The sequence below is a fragment of the Sus scrofa genome, chromosome 16, assembly GCF_000003025.6.
Source record: "Sus scrofa isolate TJ Tabasco breed Duroc chromosome 16, Sscrofa11.1, whole genome shotgun sequence".
In the NCBI taxonomy this organism is placed as follows: domain Eukaryota; kingdom Metazoa; phylum Chordata; class Mammalia; order Artiodactyla; family Suidae; genus Sus; species Sus scrofa.
The window spans coordinates 19,581,012-19,602,095 of NC_010458.4; the positions used below are offsets into that span (position 1 = coordinate 19,581,012).

Genomic DNA, 21,084 nt, shown 5'->3' on the forward strand with positions numbered 1-21,084 from the left:
CTGGATGCCAACTCTATTTCAGTTTTTAAAAAAAGTTATTTAACACCTGAATTTAGGGTGGGTTATTAGGAACAAATAAAACAAATCACTACCACCACAAAAAAATTAAACCTTTTATCCTGCTGCGGTACATACCTTGCTAGTACCTTTGCTATGCTTGTAATGGGTCAAACGGTGTTCTCCCAAAATTTATATATTGAAGTCCTAACTTCCAGTACCTCAGATGTGATGTACTTAGAGATGGAGTCTTTTAACAGGTAATTAAGGTACAATTAGATCATTAGGGTGGGTCCTAACCCCATCTGAATATCCTCCTTATAGGAAGGGGAGATTAGCACACAGGCCAAAGAGCATGTGAAGATGCGGGGAGAGGATGGTCATCCATAAACCAAGGCGAGAAGCCTCGGAAGAAACCAGTCTGGCCAACACCTTGATCTCAGACTTTCAGCCTCAAGAACTGTGATGAAATATGGAGTTCCCTTCGTGGCTCAGTGGGTGAAGAACCCAACCAGTATCCATAAGGATGCAGGTTTGATCCCTAGCCTTGCTCAGTGGGTTAAGGATCCAGTGTTGCCATGAGCTGTGGTGAAGGTCACAGACATGGCTCAGATCTGGCACTGCTGTGGCTGTGGTGTAGGCTGGCACCATAGTTCTGATTGGACCCCTAGCCCGAGAACATCTGTGTGCCACAGATGTGGCCCTAAGAAGAAGAGAAAACAAAACAAAACAAAAAAGAATGGTGACCAAATAAAATTTTGTTGTTTAAGCAAAAACAAACAAAAAAACCAACCAAACAAAAACAGTGGTAAAACAAGAATTAAAGGATTAAATTAAAATAAGAATTCAAGAATCGAAGGATTGACAAAGGAAATTCTGAGGATAAAGAGGAAGGGAAAAAAATCAGAAGATGCTAAATAGTTCAATTATGTCAAACAGAAGGAATCTTGGTTAAAAACCTAAATGAGCTGTCATTCCATTATCTGCATTTAACCTTCTGGTACAGGTATCTGGAAACTAAAATGTAAAAGGTAGATGTTTTTATTCTGATTGGCTCTGACAGCTCAAACAGAAAGCAAACTTCCGTGATACAATTTTGTTCATCTCCTATTAAAACACGGAATTCAGCCGTCCTTCCCTACTACGTAAAACTTTGGAAGTAAATTTGCCCATATTTGGAAGAGTGGAATTTGATGGGTTTTCTAAGGAGCTGATGCACTAGCTGTAATGCTCACGAAGTAAACTCGAGATGACAAGTTGGACAACTGGACTAAAATATGTCCAGTTTTTGCTCACTAGAAAAATTCTGCAAGATCTACTGGCTCATTTTCCTGCATTTTCTAGGAGGAAATTAAATAATTTACCATGAATCTTTGAAAAATATTTTTGAGTACTCTGAAAAGTACTTTGAAAGATCTTAATTATGACATGGTAACAACAAAACAGTTATTGCCAATGCCATGCCTATCACATCAGGCACTATGTGTGTGGTGGTAACCATAGAAAACAGGGAAATTATATAAAATTAATCTTTTCTGCTCAATGAAAGGGCTTATTTCACAATATTCCAACTTTGAGAGTCAACGTAGATCTTTGCCCACTCATTTGCTGTTTTTAACCCTACATGAGAGAGAAACCCCACATGTGGGATCCCGTTGCATACCTATATGTGTGCATATTAAGTCCACGGCCACCTGGTCAAGTAATCTCCTGGAAAGGGTGGGCAAAGACTGTATAAACTGGTAGTTCTCAAAGTGGGGTTCCCCAGAGTAGCAACTTCAGCATCTTCTGTGTCCTTGTTAGAAATGCAAAATTTCAGGCCCTACGCTATACCTCTGAACTGGACATTGCAGGGGTGGGGTGCACAACAAACCCTCTGGGTAATGCTGAAGTTTGAGAACCAGGGGAGACATTCCCACAGCTGAAAAGCATTTCCCTGCAAGTAGTGTGGGCTGGCTGACATTCACAGACAGGCCCAGAACACTCCCAAGAAGGCAGCCTTTTGATAGTATGTAAAGACGGAGCAGCATCAGGATGGCTCAGGGCAAGTACCTAAAGATGCCCCGTCCCTAAATAGTGCCTCAACATTTCCAGGGAAAGGTTAACCGACTTTAGCAATTTCCCTCTTCACTGCTCCCCCAGAGGGAAGTCTTCCAATTTTGTGATTTGCTCAGTACAAAGCAATTTACAAAGGAGGGTGATGGGAGGCCTCCAGGGAACAGACTCATGACTGGGGCTCCCGGAAGCTACTGAGAGGGCATTAACAATTCATCTTTTTCATAGGCAGAAAGCAGATACGACTGCTCATCTTGGAACTGGCAAATGCCATTTCTCTGACAAGGAGATCGAAGCTTCTCTGCACATTTCAGGATTCTGGAAGCGGTCACCAGGCTCAGCAAATGCGGAGAGCTTGGAGGCCGAAGTCCAGAGCGTGGGAGTAGCAGGCACTTTATGTCCTCAAGAGCCGGACAGGGGAAGGAGGAGGAAGAGGGGATAGTTGGTGGCTGCTGCCTCCAGAAAAGACCAGGTGTTGGCCCAGAGCCTTAGGTATCGGCGTGGGTGCTTGACCTGGTAGATGGTAAGAAGGTGGAGGGGCCTCAGTCTCCCAGAGTTGGACACTAACTCTTATCCTAAGCTTGTGGTTCTGTATCTTCCCTTCCCCCACACATGGTAACTTTCCCCCCAAATAGTTATTGACTCACCCTTTCTCCTAAGTTCACTCTTTGTTTCACATCTATCGGGCTAAGTTCTACAGTAGAAAGAGTACAGGCATCAGGGTCAGCCTTATACTTGAATTATATTATATATTATATTAATGCTCCACCATTTATATTCTAGTTGTGACCTCATGTAAGTTTCTTCTCCTCTAAGTCTCAATTTCTTCACCTATAAAATGGAATTAATAAGGCCTACTATTCAGGTTGTTGTGAGAATTGAAACAAGAGGTCCTACTATACAGCACAGGGAACTATATCCAATCACTTGTGACAGAACAATAACTTGTGGAAGATGATATGAGAAAAAGAATGTGTGTGTGTGTATATATATATATATGCTGCATGCATGACTGGATCACTTTGCTGTATAGCAGAGACTAACAGAACATTGTAAATCAACTAAAGTTTAAATTAAAAAATGCTGTAAAAAAGCTTGAGTAAAAAAAAAACAAACCCACAAACAAGTATTATAGGTAAAATGTCTGGTGCATTCAAAATATGCTGGGTTCTTTTTTATCTTTTTCTTTCTACCATGCATAGATATAATTATAAGTATTTTTTTTTTTTTTTAGCTATTAAGGCATTCACCTGTTCATAGAGGAAATCATTATACTTCACCAAAGAGCAGCCACTTGTTTTCATATACTGAAGGACAAAGGACAAAGGGGCAACAGAGCCTAGGCCGTCACAAAATACGACAGATAACACACAAACACCTCTTTTTTTTTTTGTCTTTTTGCCTTTTCTTGAGCCGCTCCCACGGCACATGGAGGCTCCCAGGCTAGGGGTCCAGTCGGAGCTGTAGCCACTGGCCTACGCCAGAGCCACAGCAATGTGGGATCCGAGCTGTGTCTGCAACCCACACCATAGCCCGCGGCAATGCTGGATCCCTAACCCAAGGGCAGGGGTCAAACCTGCAACCCCTTGGCTCCCAGCCAGATTTGTTAATCACTGCGCCACGACAGGAATTCCACAAACACCTCTTTTTGCAAACTTTTTTTTTGGCCCAGCAAGTTCCCAGGCCAGGGATTGAATCTGCATCATAGCAGTGACAATGCCTGATTCTTATCCGCTAGGCTACCAGGGAACTCTGCACCAATACTTCTTTTTATTTGTATAAACAAAGATCTGGGCATTTAACTGAGAGGTGGAACTCGGAAATTACACTGTGTGTGCAAAGAATCTGACCATTACCCCCAGCCTGACTGCAGAAGCCTGGGAGGGGCACTTGAGGCTTTCCAAAATGCCTCTCATTCCCCTGTACATTCACTGGGAGACTAGGCTGTAATAAAACAATCATAGTTTATTTATTTGCTTTTTAGGGCATACTCTCGTCACATGGAGCTTCCCAGGCTAGCGGGCGAACTGGAGCTACAGCTGCTGGCCTGCGCCACAGCCACATCAATGCAGGATCTCAGTTACATCTGTGACCTACACCACAGCAAAGCCAGATCCCTGACCCACTGAGCGAGGCCAGGGATAGAACCCGCATCCTCATGGATATGAGTTGGATTCCTTTCTGCTGTGCCAGAACAGTTATAATTGAAACTACACGACACGGTCTTCAGGTTGTTGGACCTGTCCAGTGGAAGCCAGGTGCTGGCGTGATGCACAGGTGGTCTTCCCCGATTTCTGGACTCACAAAGTAAGCAGAGATTCACGTTTACTGGGTTGAATGGGTGGTGTAGTAGGGACCGTACCTGGCTCCATGGCTCCACCTGCCACTCCTCACAAGGATCTGGGTTACAGCTCATGCTCACTGGAGGAGGAATGCCGGCCAGGAACTGGCAGTGAAATGGCCTCAGGCTCCGGTGATCTCGGTTGTCCACACACTGAATCTCTCGGATCTGGAAGCCCCCGCTGCAGTTTCTGGAGCACTGGATGGAAAGAGAGAGAAAAGGGGACACGTGAGTCCTTGGCATCAGGCCGCCCATGCCCCGATCCCCAGGGGTTTTACAAAGCATCAGGACGTTCCACGCTTCTGGTTGTGAAGAGGAGCTAGTTTACTGTCTTTGCACACTTGCTATAGAGAGGGAGTCTCACAAGCAGTTCCCCAAGACGGGGTCCCCGTGTCAGAACGCCGTGTCAGAAAAGTGTGAGAACTGGCTGGAAAGTCCATTTCTGTCCCTCACTCATTTCGAATCCTTGGGCAAGTTGCAAAAACGTCCTGAGCCTCAGCTGTCATATCTATAAGCTGGGACCATAAGTGTTACCTACAGGGCTGCAGTGAAGATGACAGATGCTGGGGTGGGCTTGAGGTGATGCTGGCGCTGCATCCCTCTCAGTGGGTGGTCCCTTCCTTTGATGCCTGGATTCATTCGAAGCAAACCAACTGCCCTTGGGGAGCGCTCTGCCAAGGCACACCCACCTCTCCCTCAGAATCCTGCAGAAAGCCCTTTTTCTCCCTGACACCCAAGGCAGGGTAGGTTACTCTTTTTCAAAGGAAGGGCCTGTGCAAGGAAAATAAACTGAATAGCTTGCCCTGTGGTTTGATTCAGGGAGTGGGCAAAACCTGCCCTTGTCCCCACTCCCAGGCTTCCCCCTATGCGCCATCGCCCACCAGGTTTCTTCCTAGAGCCATCAGCACCTGCCTTCTTCACGGAGGGTTTTCTCAGCACATGCTCGTTGCAAGCTCTTGCAGAGGCCCTCCTTGCACCTCTCTCCCCCACACCCCTCCTCCCTCAGGCCCACACCTAGAGCAGCAGCCCCTCCATCCAGTAAAGGGCAACACTCCTCCTGCAGGCTGTTGCTTTCCTTAAGATCATGATAAACATGGACAGGCCCAGGTCACCTAAAACCAGAGTTTATGTGGCATATTCTGGAATACTTAGGTTTATTCTCCAACTTCTTGGATTTTGGATTCCATCCCCCATCTAGGGAGATTTTATCCAATCATAACTTGAGCTGCCAAGACTTAGTCCACAGTCTGTAAACAATACTAGTGCCGTCAGTTTCTCTTCATCTCATCTTGCCTCTGCAACCTAGTCTCTCATGGCCACACTTAGGTGGGGACCATGAGGTAGGTGGCATGGAGGCTGACCCCTGTGGTTCTCAGCCACTCTCCCTCAGATTCTCTGGGGGTTAATTATATATCCTGAATCTTCCTCCCTCCACCTTTCACATTACCCACCATTGTACGTCCGTTAGGCTTCACTTAAATGTCACCTCCTCCATGAGGTCTTCATTGAATACCTCCCTTCTTCAAAGGATACCTATCTCTCTGTTATATATCTAAGATCCTTCTATGCTTCCACCACAGGAACCTGAATCTGAAACAACTTTTATTTATTCTCTCCATCCTTTCCAGTAGATTCTGTCATGCAACTGGAACCCAACCTGTCCCTGTCACCATGGTGCCTTGAACATCTAGCAGGGGGCCAGGCCCAGCAAAGTGCTCCAAATAGGCCTGCTGAATGAGTGTATCAATTCTGAGAAAAGGACCACTGGGGATAAAGATATCTGTGGCCACCTTGGTGACAGAGAGCATCTTCCTTCACCCTCTCAATCCTTCCATCAAAGATTTCATTGCAGTCGTGGCTGAGAAAATGCACCACCACCAAAGTGTGCCTATTAATGGCCTCCTTGCTATGTAGTAAAAGATTCTGCACTCTTTCTGGCTATGGTGGAATAGTCATCATTGTAGGGTTGTGGATAGTGAAAGAAAATTCCTCAAAACCTTTCAGTAGAGGTTACCTCCCCAATGACTGATCCTGCTTTTCCTGCCACTTGGCGGATTGCACAAGTCAACTGACTTCAAACCTTGGGCTGCAACAGAAGATGTGGGTCCATGTAACAAGGGGGCAGATGGATGTTTCGTACTTCTATAAATCAAGTGTGTTAAGTCTCTCAGGAGGAAGCAACATTTGCCAGACATCTTCCAAAAACAAATAAAAAATTTCACTTGCCTGCCGCACTGTAAGTACTTAGAGAAAAAAAGTTAACTGCCCACTTGCAACCAGCCACAGAACAAATGAGGAAGCGTGCTAATAATTTCCACACAAAGCTGCCATTTGTCTGACAAACAGTCTTCCAGGAAATACCCCAGGGTTAAAATTAGAGGGTTCTTTATTATTATAAGGACCTTACAAGACCTAAGTGTAAAATGGGGTTTTGTTTTTCGTTTGTTACTACAATTGCTATTCCTCGATTTTTCGAATTAGATTAATCCTTTGTCTAAGAGTGTATTCACATTCAATGGCGAATGAGGTTTATTAACATGGTGAAATACAGAAAAGAAAATCATGGACCTGGAGAATAGACTTGTGGCTGCCAAGGAAGAAGGGGAGGGAGTGGAGTGGTTGGGGAGCTTGGGGTTAACAGATACAAACCATTGCCTTTGGAATGGATTAGCAATGAGATCCTGCTGTGTAGCACTTGGAACTATGTCTAGTCACTTATGATGGAGTCTGATAATGTGAGAAAATAGAATGTATATATGTATGTGTAACTGAGTCACCATGCTCTACGGTAGAAAAAAAAATTGTATTGGGGAAATAATTTTTAAAATTTATAAAAAAATTAATATGGTGAAATAAATAATAAGGGGAGACACTAAATCTGTGACTTTTCTATTCCATTATCAGAAGGGCCTCTGATGCAGTGAGCAAGAGGGAAGTGGCAGAATATTAAGTCACTCCACTCCAAAACCTGTTTTGCCTTTGTGTGCCGAATGCCAATTATTATGTTCATTTTCTTATTGCCCTGAAGGAGGGTCATTTGTAGTCATGTTTTCCTAACCTGAAGCCTGGGGACCAGACTGAGAATATGAGCTGGGTTAATAGGAAAAGAAAGCCTCGCTAATGCCCAGTGGTGAGCAAACAGGCCTGACCATTTTTCCAGTTCCCACACCAGTTTGTTTAAATGATGTAATCAGCCCACTGGCTTGAGTTAGAATGAAAAAATCCTCCTATCTCACAGGAGCCACTGGCAGAGAGAAGATGCAATCACAACCATTTCTTCCTTAGGTTGGATGTATGGAGTCATCCTGATATACGTTTCATGTAGGACTCCAATGGGATGTTCAAATGAGCATAGCGAAATTAACCTGCATGGCCTTGGGAGGTCAGTAGATGGCATTCAAGTATGACCCTGACACCAAGTGGCTACACGACTTCACCTTGCTAAGCCTTAACGTCGTCTAAGTGTCTGGGATCACTGGACCTATATTCTGCTCCCTTGCTTTCTAAGTACTAAATCAGATATGGAAATAATTCTTTGGCTGCTCCTTTCCTTACCCTAAACAGATTCATAGGACCCTTCGGTCCCCAAACTCTGTCTTGAACAGCACCAAAATCCATCTGTCCCCCCGCCCCCGCCCCATCCCCCTTTCAGTGCCTCCCTGTTATTTGGCACGTAACTATGTTCCAGCTTCTGTATCCCAATCCAGCAGGGGAAAAAAAAATCGCATAACAAGCTGAAGTCATAAAGATTATCTGTTATAAGTTGTTCATGATATTGTGAGGGGTCAAAGGAAGAGGTAGTGGATTTCATCTGAAGCGCACAGGGAAGGCTTGAACAGAGGAGCCAAAGCTTGAGCCAAATCATGTAAGAAGAGCAAATGCTCACTTGACTGGCACAAGGGGGTGGGGAACATTCAAAGAGGAGAGTGTGGCTTATACAGGCGCAGTGCTGTGAAGCAACAAGGGCTGTTCAGGAACATGTCCATCAGAAAGCTAGAGCAGAGGTGGGGTGTTCAAAGAGACGGGCAGGGGCCATGATGGCGACCTCAAGGTCTGGACATCAGTCCTCAACTAGAGTGCTCTTGGGTTCCTGCTTTCTGTGGTCCTAAGGCTTCAATTTAATTGCGGTTCTTTTCTCTTCTTAGGGATCCCTTAATCTAAAACACTCAGGACTGCCAAGAAAGGGTGACACACAACCAATAATATCAAGAGAAAATAAATGGAGGGGTTTTGAGTTGTATTATCCACCTTCTAGCTGGTCAATTTTTGCTTTCTGGGCACAAAAGCTCCCCTATAATATACACTTTTCTATTTTCACTTTTACATGTTGGGCTTCAATGTATGTTTCTGGGAACAAGTTATGTATGAAAGTCAGGGACTGTCTCTATTTAGCAAAACAGGGGCTCTTTCCTATTTAATTCATTTGTAAAAATTCAGATCTAAATAAATGTAGCACCGAATACTATGAAACTCAAAGCCTTAAGAAAAGGCTGCCTCTTACTTTTATTTTCCAGCAAAGCCTCAGACAATAAAGTCAGCTACTGCTAAGAGAAAATTGCAATAGTGTCTAGGTGGGAAGACAGATTATTCCAAGAAAATGGAAAAATCTTTGACTTATTTCAGAAATAATCAAGATCTGTTAGACTTAACTATGAAAAGTTATTATCATTCTAAGAAAGATAATAAAGAGGTTGTCAAATCACCAGTTTACAAAACTGTAGGAGGTACAGGCAAAATGTTCAATCCAGAAGTGCCTGGGGCCCTGATGATGCATAGCTCTGGTGTCAAAACTAACTGAAGGTTTTTCAAGCTCATTTTGTCACTTACTGTATTTCCTTCAGCACAAAAGTCACTTTTTTTCTTATGCAAACTGTAATGTTCTGAAATTAGCATGTGTCTTACAACTACTATACACATTTATTGTTCAGTGTTTCCTTTCTTTCTGAAAATCTATAAATTGATGACCCATCCCCCAGCTGATGGTTTCTGAGAACTGAGAGTATTGGAACCAACTGACCATGTGTTAGTGGTTTAAACCCTCCAAGCCTTCATTTCTCCAGTGGGAATTAGAAAGAAAGCCTTTGGTTGGGGAAAAATAAAATTGTTTACCTAAACCTGTGCAGTGTCAGACACGTGGTGGTATTTAGAGAGTGCCAGGGCCCAGGGTAGGTCAAGTCCTCCCAAGTTCATGGATGCTTGAAGCACCTTGTCTTCCTAGTCCCGAGGAGGGGAGACCAGATGGACTGACAGGTCTTACTCCATCTGTCCACAGGCCCCCCTGCCCCTTGTCCAGGAAGCCAGAAGTTGCACCTGAGAACTAGTCCTAAGCTTCCCCCAGAGCTCAGAGTCTGCCCAAGTCTTCCTTTGAACAGCCTTTCACCATTTACAAAGTTGTTTCACACACACTCTCTTTTGATCTGCACAAATTTACGAGGTTAGTAGAAGCAATAGGATCCACTTTATTTCTCAGAGGTGAGAAAACTAAAGTTCCTAAGAGACTGGGAGAAAGGACCAGTGTCCTCTGCTGGTGACAGAGTGGGGCTGCCAAGCTAGATGTGTCTGATCCCAGGCCCAGTGCTGCCTCCAGGATTCAATTCTGTAGAGCTATACTTTCTCAAGTACACCTGTGGGATAAACCTGGCCCTGAACTTGTTTCAGACAGATGAATGCAGGCAGAAGACGCAAGCCACTCCAAAAAACGCCTTTTGGACTTTGCATGGGGAGAGACCCAAATGTACTGGCTCATTGTATGGTCACATAGATGAGAGAATGTCCATGGCAGTTGTGTGAGGGTTCCACTAAGGAGATGAGTGGTGCTGGGGACACCTGAAGAGCAGGAACGAGCTGCAATTCAGACAGCCTGTCAGTGGTGGGGAATTGCTGGTGAGTAGCCAGGGGTCTTAGGTGTGATACCTGTGGGTTCAGATGAGGCTGCTGCTTACCCTTAGTTCAAGAATTGGACTATTTCTGGATCTGACGAGAATTAAAATATTTCTGGATCTGGAGTGGAGACTGGGGGATAATGCAGAAAGGTTCAAGGTCAAATTAGAATTCTTCTCTCTGAGAAAGTATTTGTGAAAAGACAAACCATCAAGTTGGCAGAATCTAAACTCTCTGGGTATTTAATCATAAAACAAGGGTCTACGTTTCTACTCTTGGTTTGGGAGGTTTGCCTCTGAGCAAGTGTTTTTTGTTTTGTTTTGTTTTGTTTTTGTCTTTCTGTCTTTTCTAGGGCCACACCCTTGGCATGTGGAGGTTCCTAGGCTAGGGGTCTAATGGGAGCTGTAGCCACAGGCCTATGCCAGAGCCACAGGAACGCCAGATCTGAGCTGCATCTGCGACCTACACCACAGCTCATGGCAACACCGGATCGAACCTGCAACCTCATGGTTCCTATTCAGATTTGTTAACTACTGAGCCATGATGGGAACTCCCTGCCTCTGAATATGTTTACGAGTCCTGATAGAATAGTGAAACTAAGAAGGCCTTCAAATCTTTCCTAGCGCCTGACTGGGACTTCAGACACCCATATGACCTGATTAATAATATGGTAGTCAAAGAGCTATAATCAGTCAGTTGCCAAAATTTAAGGTAAAATTTAAATCAACATCCCTAGGAAAAATGGAAGTCGTGTATTCAGCATCCCTAATGATAGTCAAAAAGAACAAAAGTCAGGGTAATTGACTAGCAGTAGTTAAATAGAGTCTTTGACATAAGGTTTATCTGCTATTCTGAGAAAGGGGACATTTCCCATGGGTAACTTTGAGGATGCAAGTTTAGTTGCGGTGGTTACCACATTCTGGCAGAACTTGGTGATATGTCAGAGGCAGCTTCTGCAAGACCACTGGGAGTGCTGCAGGGGTGAGTAAATATATCTGCAAGCCTCCCGGCCATGAGAGAGAGGAGACCCAAAGACCGATGGGAAGAGAGAAGCTGGCAGAGCAGGGCTTTCCTCAGGAGGTCTGACCCCAGAGAAGGGCTTCTGGATCTTCCATTCAACATTTTACACCAGCTAGAATTCCTAGAGTTTTACACTGGAGTGACACTTTGGAGTGTGAGCTATTTCACACATCACCTTTTTATGAGCCACGTAACTTCCAAGGAAAGGATTAGTCCCAGGGATAGCAAAGTGCAACTTGGGGACCTGGTCAACATTTGGCAAGGTCAGGGACAGAAATGTGCCTTGGGATTTTTCTGGATACGGAAACCAATTTGTAGCCAGGCATTTAATCCTTGTTGGATCTTGGGTCTGTTAGGAGTTGAATGAGGAAGAAAAAAGACCCAGCATTCATTCCTAAGAGAAAACCAGTATGAAGACAGAAAAAGGGAGGTTGGCAGTTATCAAAGAAATGTGAAATAATTTGCTCAGGGAGTAGCATGGCTTTCCTTCTCTTGTCAAAGATCAGAGCCTTTCTTTGGGAAAAGGGGCCTGACACCAATAAACAACATTCCACGCTTCAGTCTGCCAGGCAAGTCTGCTAGGAGAAGCCGAGATGTCCAGTAGACGCCTCACGGTCCTGCTTCTCTGGGGACACAAGATCTTCTCTAGGTGAGGGTGCTAACATCTAGAGGGGACGCCAGCCTCCCCAACTTCTAGGTAGCTCTTTCTCCTTCTGAGTCAAGGTCATCAAGGGAAACTGGCTCCCCAGACAGAAGACAGGGGCTGGCAGGGTATCTTGCTTGGCAAGCATGTGGAGGCACAGTTCACACCTCTGTACCCCACCTGCCACGTGGCTCTTAACCCCACCACTGACCAGTATCCCACAGCCTGGGTGCATTTGTATCCCACAGGGGCTAGCTCAGTCCTATCCAGGGCGATGAACAGGTAAGGCCTGACTGGTGCCCAGAAGAACCAGGTCTGACAATCCTAAAACCCGATAAAGACTTTCACGAGGGATTATGCAGGTAGCCCAGTAAAACCAGTAACCACAGCTACATTAGCAAAGGCAAGAAAATCGGACTTCCAAAAGATCAATCTAGGGAATATACTTTCAAAGACCAAATTTTTCTTCATGTTTCAGCTTTCTTTTCATTTTAGGTCTAGCAGATTCACTGCTGTACTTGCTTTGCAAGCAGCTGCTGAACCATGACTTAATTATACATGTGCTAATGTGTGATGATTAATTATAAGGCTAAATTTAAGCAATTGAGAAATAATGTTGCCTGCCGGACAAGCAGTTAATGACACGAATTTACCTTTTTTCCTCCGTTTATCTGGCAAGGGAGGACAGGCAGATAAAAACACGTGGGCTGGTGAAAACTGTGCTTGTTCTGAAGCTATTGTGTAACTGGAGTAGGCGCATGGTAATGCCTGGGACTTACTCATCCATCCGTTTATCAAAGAAAAAGGCAGAAGGGAGGCAGAAAGGGAGGAGGGAAAACTAATGGAACAAATGCTCATGTTAAGTCCCGCGTGTGTCCAGCCTCACCCCCACCCCCGAACACTGCTGAGGCTCAGCAATTACCTTGCTCCAGTTTCCCACTTTCCAGCCGGCACAGGGACGGAGGTGGCACTTCTTGGCCGGGTCAGGTCTCTGGATGGCTGCGCAGTCGGAGTCTACGTGGGTGCTGCATTCCACGCTCCGCCAGTAGGCCCCCAGCCCGCACGTGGTGGAGCACTGCCAGGGTGCGGGGAGGAGAGAGAAGACAAGAGGCTCAGGGCCCTCTTCTCAGACACACCCCAGGGTCAGGAAGCCTCAGTCTGGGCTCCTCGCTAGAAGTACCTGCGGAGCTTTTAAAACGTACCAGCGCTGGGGATCCTGCCCAAACAAATTCACCTGGAGGGCCTGTGGGGAGTGCTCAGGCCTGAGTACCAACACACAAAATTCCCAGGTGATTCTACTAAGCAGTTGGGACGGAGAATCCCTTTCTATGTGGGAAGAAAACCCAGTGCAAAAGGAAATTTGCGCCCTTTTGAAAAGCATCCTGGCGCGAAGGCCTGGGGCAGCAGGGTGTGCTGCAGGCGCACAGCCGCAATTCACACCAACCCTGTTGAGAGTGGGCGAGCGGGCATCAGACCCCTGCATCTGCCCCTTAGCTCATATCGGAGCCTCCTATCCATGTAACACCCAATGATGTTATCTCACTCATTCCTCTCTGTGACCAACCACTGGTGTAGACTGGTATTGGTACAGTGTAGACAAACAGGATTGGAGAGCTGGATTGCCCAAGGGGGAAGACTAGGATTTCCTGCCTCCCAAAGAGGCATGCTATCTGTTACAGCTGTGCTTCTCAAACTTGAGTGTCCTCAGGGATCACCTGGATACCCTGCTAAAGCAGATTTGGATTCAGTTGGCCTGGGGTAGGGCTGGAGCGTCTGCATTTTAATGACTCCCAGGTGATGCTGAAGCTGTTGGTCCTCAGTCTGCACTTGGAATGAGAAAGATGTCACCACATGATACTTTCCACCACTTGATCCACTGGTGGTGAATAAATTGATCAACTTTTGCCATATGTACAGCCCATTCCTCATGAGATGTTTTCATTTATTTAAACATCTAATCCTTAAATAGCTCAGGCTTAACATGGCATCACTTTGCAAACTACATAAACTTCCTTCCATAATTTCTTCATTCAGCATGCCTAATTCTTCTATATGCTTATTCTTTTTAGATTCCTCTCCCTACCCATCTTCAGAAGGAGGGGCTGTGACTGGACATGTAAAACACAGATCTGGCCTCAATAAAAAAAATAATGTAAGTTCCATCTGTGACATTTTGCAAAGTTTCTTTTGATGAGTTGTGAACAAAAACCAGCCTTACATTTCTCTTGCTACATTTTCATCCTTCATGTAATTTCATGTTTCACTTTGTGCAAGTTCTTGTGTTATAAGACATACATAAATAACATAACAGAGTTCCTAAGTAGATAAATTTATGATAGACTCACAGAAAGAGAAGAGTAGAAAAAAGCTTGGTCAACATTTTTTTCCCCAAATGATCCATTTATAGAGGCAAATTCTCCTTCTCCTTAAAAGTACTTTAGGATTTGGTTTGACTCTCAAGTTCCTAGCCTTTTCTCCTCTGTCTGACAGGTACCTTCCTGCATTTTCAATAAGCTCTGAGACTCGGGGTACAATTATAATTCTTCAGTTGCCTCATTGTGCCATCTTTTATGGTTTCCTAACTTCTCTGGCATGTAAAACTGGTGATAACATAGGACCTCATTTATTAAGTGGCAATGAGAACAAGAGAGGTAACTCATGCACAAAAGGACTGCTCTACAAATGTTACCTATTAAGCAGAGCACACCTGCAAAGTCAGCATTATTCATCCCACTTCCCAGATTTCTGGGCCCCAGAGAGGTTTGAAGTCATGCTCACACAGACAGTACAATGGGTAATTTCACATCAGGACATGGAGAAAACCATGGTGCCTGCCCCAAATCCGGGAAAGGAGCTTGGAGACCAAATTCCCAGGTAAGTGATGACCCTGGTACATCCCAAGTGATGTCTATAGCTCTTTGGACCATATTTATGTTGTAAATAAACCCATGTCTTTGGGGCTTTGCATCTAGTTCTGTTCGATTCAGACATTGTGAGTAGACACTTGTTTAATTCCTTTTTTGACAGTTTCTATTTAGGCAGCAAATAAGAGTTCAAAGGTAAAGCTGACAGGAAGGTGTCAATGGAATACAGTAAGAAAATGGGATTCCCCTGTGCCTCTATTTGTTTTAAACTGGGAGTGAGGGATCAAAGAAGAAAGGAGGACTCCAAGGACGCCGAGGGACAACTTCACTTTGTCCTGAAGCCTTCACCCTTGTTACAGCTAGTGAGTCTGTGACAATGGATTTATCAGGTCAAGGGGCAGTTTGGGGGTGTTCAGAACTGGAACAGATGTGCAGGGCTACATCAGAATCATGTGAAAACTGCCATGAAGGGCTGTGGAAAATCATGCTGTCACTTCCATTTACACGACTGCATAGCATACATTTAACTGACTGGCCCGGGGAGCTGTCTGAGTGATGAGGCAATTTGATGAGAGGTGATTTTCTGTCAAAATGAGAGCCACACCCACGCACACTGTGAAACACCTGTGTTTTCTGTCTCTTAAATAGATATCAAAGCAAATACTTACTGAGGGCTTCCTATGTCCCTGACATTCTTCTACACTATCATTCCTTTCGCCTCATGACAATCTTATGAATGAGGCATTGTCATCATCCTCATTCTTTTTCGTTTTTAAAAGTTTTATTTAAATAGGGTTGATTTATCATGCTGTGATAATTTCTACTGTACAACAAAGTGACTCAGTTATACATGTACACACATGCATTCTTTTTCAGATTCTTTTCCCACATAGATGGTCACAGAATACTGGGTAGAGCTTCCTATGCTATATAGCAGGTTTCCAGTGGCCAATCATTCCACATCCCACAGTGTGCATATGCCAATCCCAAATCCCCGGTCCATCCCTGTCCCCTCCACCTGTCCCCTTTGGTAACCATAAGTTGGTTTTCAAAGTTTGTGAGTCCGTTTCATCATCCTCATTTTAAAGATGAGGAAACAGGTGCAGTGAGGACATGTAATCAGTAAGTGATTGAGCAGATCTTCAAACCCAGAACGTCTGCTTTCAAGCTTTGTCAATTTCCAGTGTTAGCTTGTTTTTTTAATATCTGTTCTTTAATGTATGCAGTCACAAGGAGTTAGAGGAACATGCAGTATACACTGGGGGACACTAATGGCCCTTCAACACATGACAGACGGTGGGAGGACATGGTGAGAGAGAGTTCAGATTAAATGCTAAGGAACTTCTGAAATTATGTCCAATGTCAAGGATCAGGAGAGGCTTTATGGAAGACATTCAAAGCTTGATATGGAAACAAACACGCAGGATTCGAAAGGACAGTGGAGAAGGAGAAGGAGAAGGAGAAGGAAATTCTAGGCGAGGAACAGTATAAACAAAGGCAGTGGACTGGGAGGAGCAGTAAGTTTGGAGGAAACTGAGCAGTTTAGATTTGTGGAAGCTTGTGATAGATGAAGGCACAGGAAATAGCATGTTGAAAGCTGGATTTTGCAAGGTGTGAGGGCTGTTGGATATTAGTGTGGATTTGATCTGATAACATGATGAAGAGACATGAACAATTTGTGATCAGGAATCTGGAATGATTAGAAACTTCCTTTTGGAAGAGTAATACGATAGTCTTTCACTTCTTGTGCTGATGTGTGGAAAGCATTGGGGAGGAGAGAGATTGGAAGCGCCCAGACCAGCAAAGACAAGGGCAGGTGTCCTAATAAGAGTAATAACCTAGGGTCTTCTATTCTCAACTATTGGGACATCTTTGACATTTGGATGGGACAGCTCTTCCTCATAAGGGACTTCCCTCAGGGTCATAGGGTCCTCATTATCTTTGGCTCTCAGACACTAAATGCTGTAGCAGCCTCCTCCCCATCACTGTAACAAACAAAAGCATCCCTGCTCTTTTCTAATGCCTCCTACCATTAGATTGGAAACCAATGGACTAAACCAACTGGAAGTAAAGAGGGAGGATGAGATGAGATGATGAGATGAGAAGGTGCAGATTTGAAAAAGTGCTAGGACTTTTCTAGTAGGATGAAGGAAGATGGATACCAATGATGATCCTAAGGTTCCTAAGATGTAGTCCCTGAGAGGCCAGTGAGGCCACCCTAGGGAGGGGTAAGCCTAAAGAAACAACTGGATAGGACAAAAACCAGCGAACAGTGGGAAACTCAAAACCCAATGTTTTTATTCTGAATCCTGATCCTCTCTGACAATTCTGTGTATTAAACATTTTGTCACAAAAGATGCATAAAAAGAGTGAGTACTAAGTCCTGTCATGGAGGGAACTCTTGCCAAATGTGGAACTCTGTTCTTATAATAGTCTCATAGATTTAAAAACTTCTTCAATCTAGGCCAGTTCTCCTTTTCCATCAAAACTGCCTAGAATTAATACCTCTCAATGGCTCCACCATGGTTGCCAAACTTTTGGTGAGCTATGATGTATTCAATAAGAGTTTATTTCTGTCAAAGTCAAATGATAAAATATGAGACAATTAATTCTTTGTATCTTGATCTACTATACTCAAAATGCGTCAATGAACCTCTAAGTTCAAACAATCATCAGGGTTGGTAGGTACTTTTATTTTGGTTTTGTTTATTTGGAATATAGTAACTTCTCACTAAATCAATTAATAGTTCTCAATTAAGTAACATATATTAAATATACTCAGGAAAAAAGCATTAAAACATTTATATAAGTGGATGGGAAAGGAAACTAATTTCTGGGTGATCCTAAAGTTACTTTTTTTTTTTTTTTTTTGTCTTTTTGCCTTTTCCAGGGCGCTTCCTGCAGCATATGGTTTATAAATTAAATATACAGGCACTCCTATGTTCATTGCAGTACCATTCACAAGCCACTATTTATTCCATTAACAGGTGAATGGATTAAGAAGATGTGGTACATATATACAATGGAATACTGCTCAGCCTTAAAAAAGAATGCACCTAGAGGTTATCATACTAGGTAAGTCAGGAAGAGAAAGACAAATACCATATGATATCACTCGTATATGGAATCTAAAATATGGCACAAATGAGCCTACCTAAAAAACAGAAACAGACTCACAGACATAGAGGACAGAGCTGTGGTTGCCAAGGGGAAGGGGGAGGGAGTGAGATGGATTGGGAGTTTGGGATTAGTAGATGCAAAGTATTATATTTAGAATGCATAAGCAATGAGGTCCTACTCTATAGCACAGGGAACTATATCCAGTCTCATGGTATAGACCATGATGGAAGATCATATAAGAAGAAGAATGTGGGAGTTCCTGTCATGGTACAGCAGAAACAAATCTGCCTAGGAACCATAAGGTTGCGGGTTCGAGCCCTGGCCTCGCTCAGTGGGTTAAGGATCTGGCATTGCTGTGAGCTGTGGTGTAGGTCACAGATGCGGCTCGGATCTGGCATTTCTGTGGCTGTGGCATAGGCTGGTGGCTACGGCTCCGATTGGACTCCTAGCTTGGGAACCTCCATATGCCGCAGGTGCGGCCCTAAAAAGGACAAAAGACAAAAAAGAAGAAAAAGAATGTGTATATACATATGACTGGGTCACTTTGCTGTACAGCAGAAATTGAGACAACATTGTAAATCCACTATATTTTAATAAAAATAAATAAAATGTAAAAAAATTAAATATATTGTTATTTTGATAATAACTGCTAATACTTCTTTTTAGCATGGGAGATGAGTCATGCATTGTCTTAAAAAATGGTGAATGATTCGAACATGTGATTATTTTGCCACAAAGTCCTCTTATGAGTTATCAGACTATTTTTAACTAGTTCATGTACTGTGCATTTCAAATTCAAATGGGTGAGAAATGATGTTAATGCTTCAAAGGATATAACTAGTTCTAGAAATGGAGAAGCAATACCTAGCTAAAATCCTAAAGCTTGAAAACTGGGACCAACATTTTGTCATTATGTTTATTTTCTTATTCCTCTATCTTCTAATCCTTTTCATGAGCCAGAATGAATATATTTTTTTTATACAAGCAAACACTGAGTCCAAAAAGAAAAGAAATCATTGCAGCAATAAGTTATAGACGTCTTTAAGAGAATTTTGGCTTAGATTTCCACACCAGGTGTGATTACTTGACAGGCTTAAACCAGAGTATCAACATTGGTCTTCTGAACGAAGTGTGAACTCAGACCCTTCCAGGCAGCCATCCCTCATCATAGGGTCACTACAGTTTGTGGCTGGAAGGGACATGAGGAGGGGAGATGACCTACCTTAGCTCCACTGTTCTGTAGGCAAAAAGCAGGCTCAGAGAGATAGACTGAATTCTCCACTCAACAGCCGGCTGACCCAGGCCTCCTGGTTTAGTTCAAAGATCCTTTCACTATATCTCACTACATTTGTTCTCCTTCCTTGGAGATTTTTTTTTTTTTTTCATTTTTGGAGTTAAGAAGGTAAACAGGGAGGTGAGGGCATGGACCCGATTGCTCCCCCCCTTTATTTTGCATTAGATTGTATTTTATACAAATCCGTCTCGAAATCTGCACAGGAATGCAACACCCCTCGTTAATTTCCATATAGACGTAAGAAACGGAACTCTTACCTCACTCCAGTTTCCAACAATCCAGTGCGCAGGGCTTCGGCCCATCGAGAGCTGCTTGTAATCCGATGCATTCAGCAAAAACCCCTCAGCGATCAGGCTTGTTGCATCTTCCTCCGTCAGACCTGGCCCGGAACTCTGTGTCAGATTCACGCTGCTCGGCAATTCTAGGGGGTGATGGTTGATGGACTTTTCCGAGTATGCTGGCTGGTGGTCTTCTCCCAGAGGGGGTGGAGTGTTCGCTGGCTTTTCAGCGACCATCCCCTCGGTGCTGGGGGCACTATTCTTGAGCGTGGCGGGCCTTTGGCTGGGCAGCAGTCCTTCTGACACTGTGCTGAAGGGTGGCCACAAGGATGCTCCCTTAAGATAAGGTGTTGGCAGAGGTCCAAGCGGCATGTCAGTACTCCTTTCCACTGGAGCATCATTTCCAGGTGCTCTGATCTTCGTCCATGTCACGGAGCCGTTTTGGTTTTTGTCCTCAGGTTGTTCGCCGTCTTCCCCTGAGCCGCTGTGAATCTCTATTTCCGGCTCTTTGGTCAAGGGCTTGTAAAATGGAGTCACCCCCCAGGTCACAGGGTTGCTGGAAGGTGACAAATCGGAACCACTCATTGTTGTGGCTGAAAGGTCTCCCTCTGAGGGAGGCCCGGTGTCTGGATTGGACACATTTGCTTCATTTGGCTGGAGACTCAAAGACCAGGAAGTAAGGATGGGCTGGGAAGTACTTCCCATGGAAATGATGTCATGAGAGTCCGGTTCAGTTTGGGTTGAACGGTTCTGCCATTGGTTCCCATCTAGATCCCCTTTGGAGGCTGTGGTAGGACCAGGGCTGCTGGTGGCCAGAGCACTTGTGCTCATAGACCCAGGTACAGTGGGCGCCGTAGTCAGCATCCCGGGACCGGGTGTAGTCAGAGGGAGGGGCTTGAAGGGGTCAGATGTTGGTAGCTTTTTCCCCGGGGATATTGTGCCTTTGTTGGGTTTCAGAATTCTCCGGCTGGACGGGCACTGCTGAAGGCCACACAGAGCTCGGCTGTTGGGCTTCCTTGTCACGTCGCAAGGCTCATGATGGTTCTTGGCACATGTGACACTGCGAATCCGCACTCCACCACCACAGGAAACAGAACACTGGAAAAGAAAGATGGTTGTTAGTCCAGAGGGAAAGACATGTTGGTTCTCATGCTAAGGTTACAGCAAATCAGAGCACCCAATGGAAGCTGAACTATGCAGCTAAAACTGTTTTCTTCTACTGTTAGATTCAGTTTCTGGGCAATTTAGTTTCTCATGAAAATATGTGTCTCCTGGAGAGCAGCTGAGGTTCAAAGCCAACCATTTACCCTTCACAAACTGAAAATGCAAACCATGACATAGTAAAATTGAAGTCTCCTTGAGCTATGAATGTTGGACAGTGGATCCACAAAGAGTGTAATGATTTAAAGAAATCACCTCATCTTTTAAAGAGATAATATTTTGATGCTTTTAAATTAATGTGAATTTTTTTTTACACCTTTTGTCTTTTTTGTGTGAATTTATTTTTATTTATTTATTTATTTTGCTTATTAGGGCCACACCTGCGGTATATGGAGGTTCCCAGGCTAGGGGTCGAATCAAAGCTACAGCTG

General features: G+C 44.2%; 1 protein-coding gene across 1 annotated transcript in view; it reads right to left on the reverse strand.

Annotated features, from left to right (window-relative positions):
* Window positions 1–21,084, reverse strand: part of ADAMTS12 (ADAM metallopeptidase with thrombospondin type 1 motif 12) — a 373,778-nt gene that overhangs the window by 34,009 nt on the left and 318,685 nt on the right. The window contains 3 exon segments of the mRNA XM_021076980.1: window positions 4,415–4,591; window positions 12,859–13,011; window positions 19,472–20,590. Of these exon segments, the coding sequence (XP_020932639.1) occupies window positions 4,415–4,591; window positions 12,859–13,011; window positions 19,472–20,590 (1,449 nt within the window).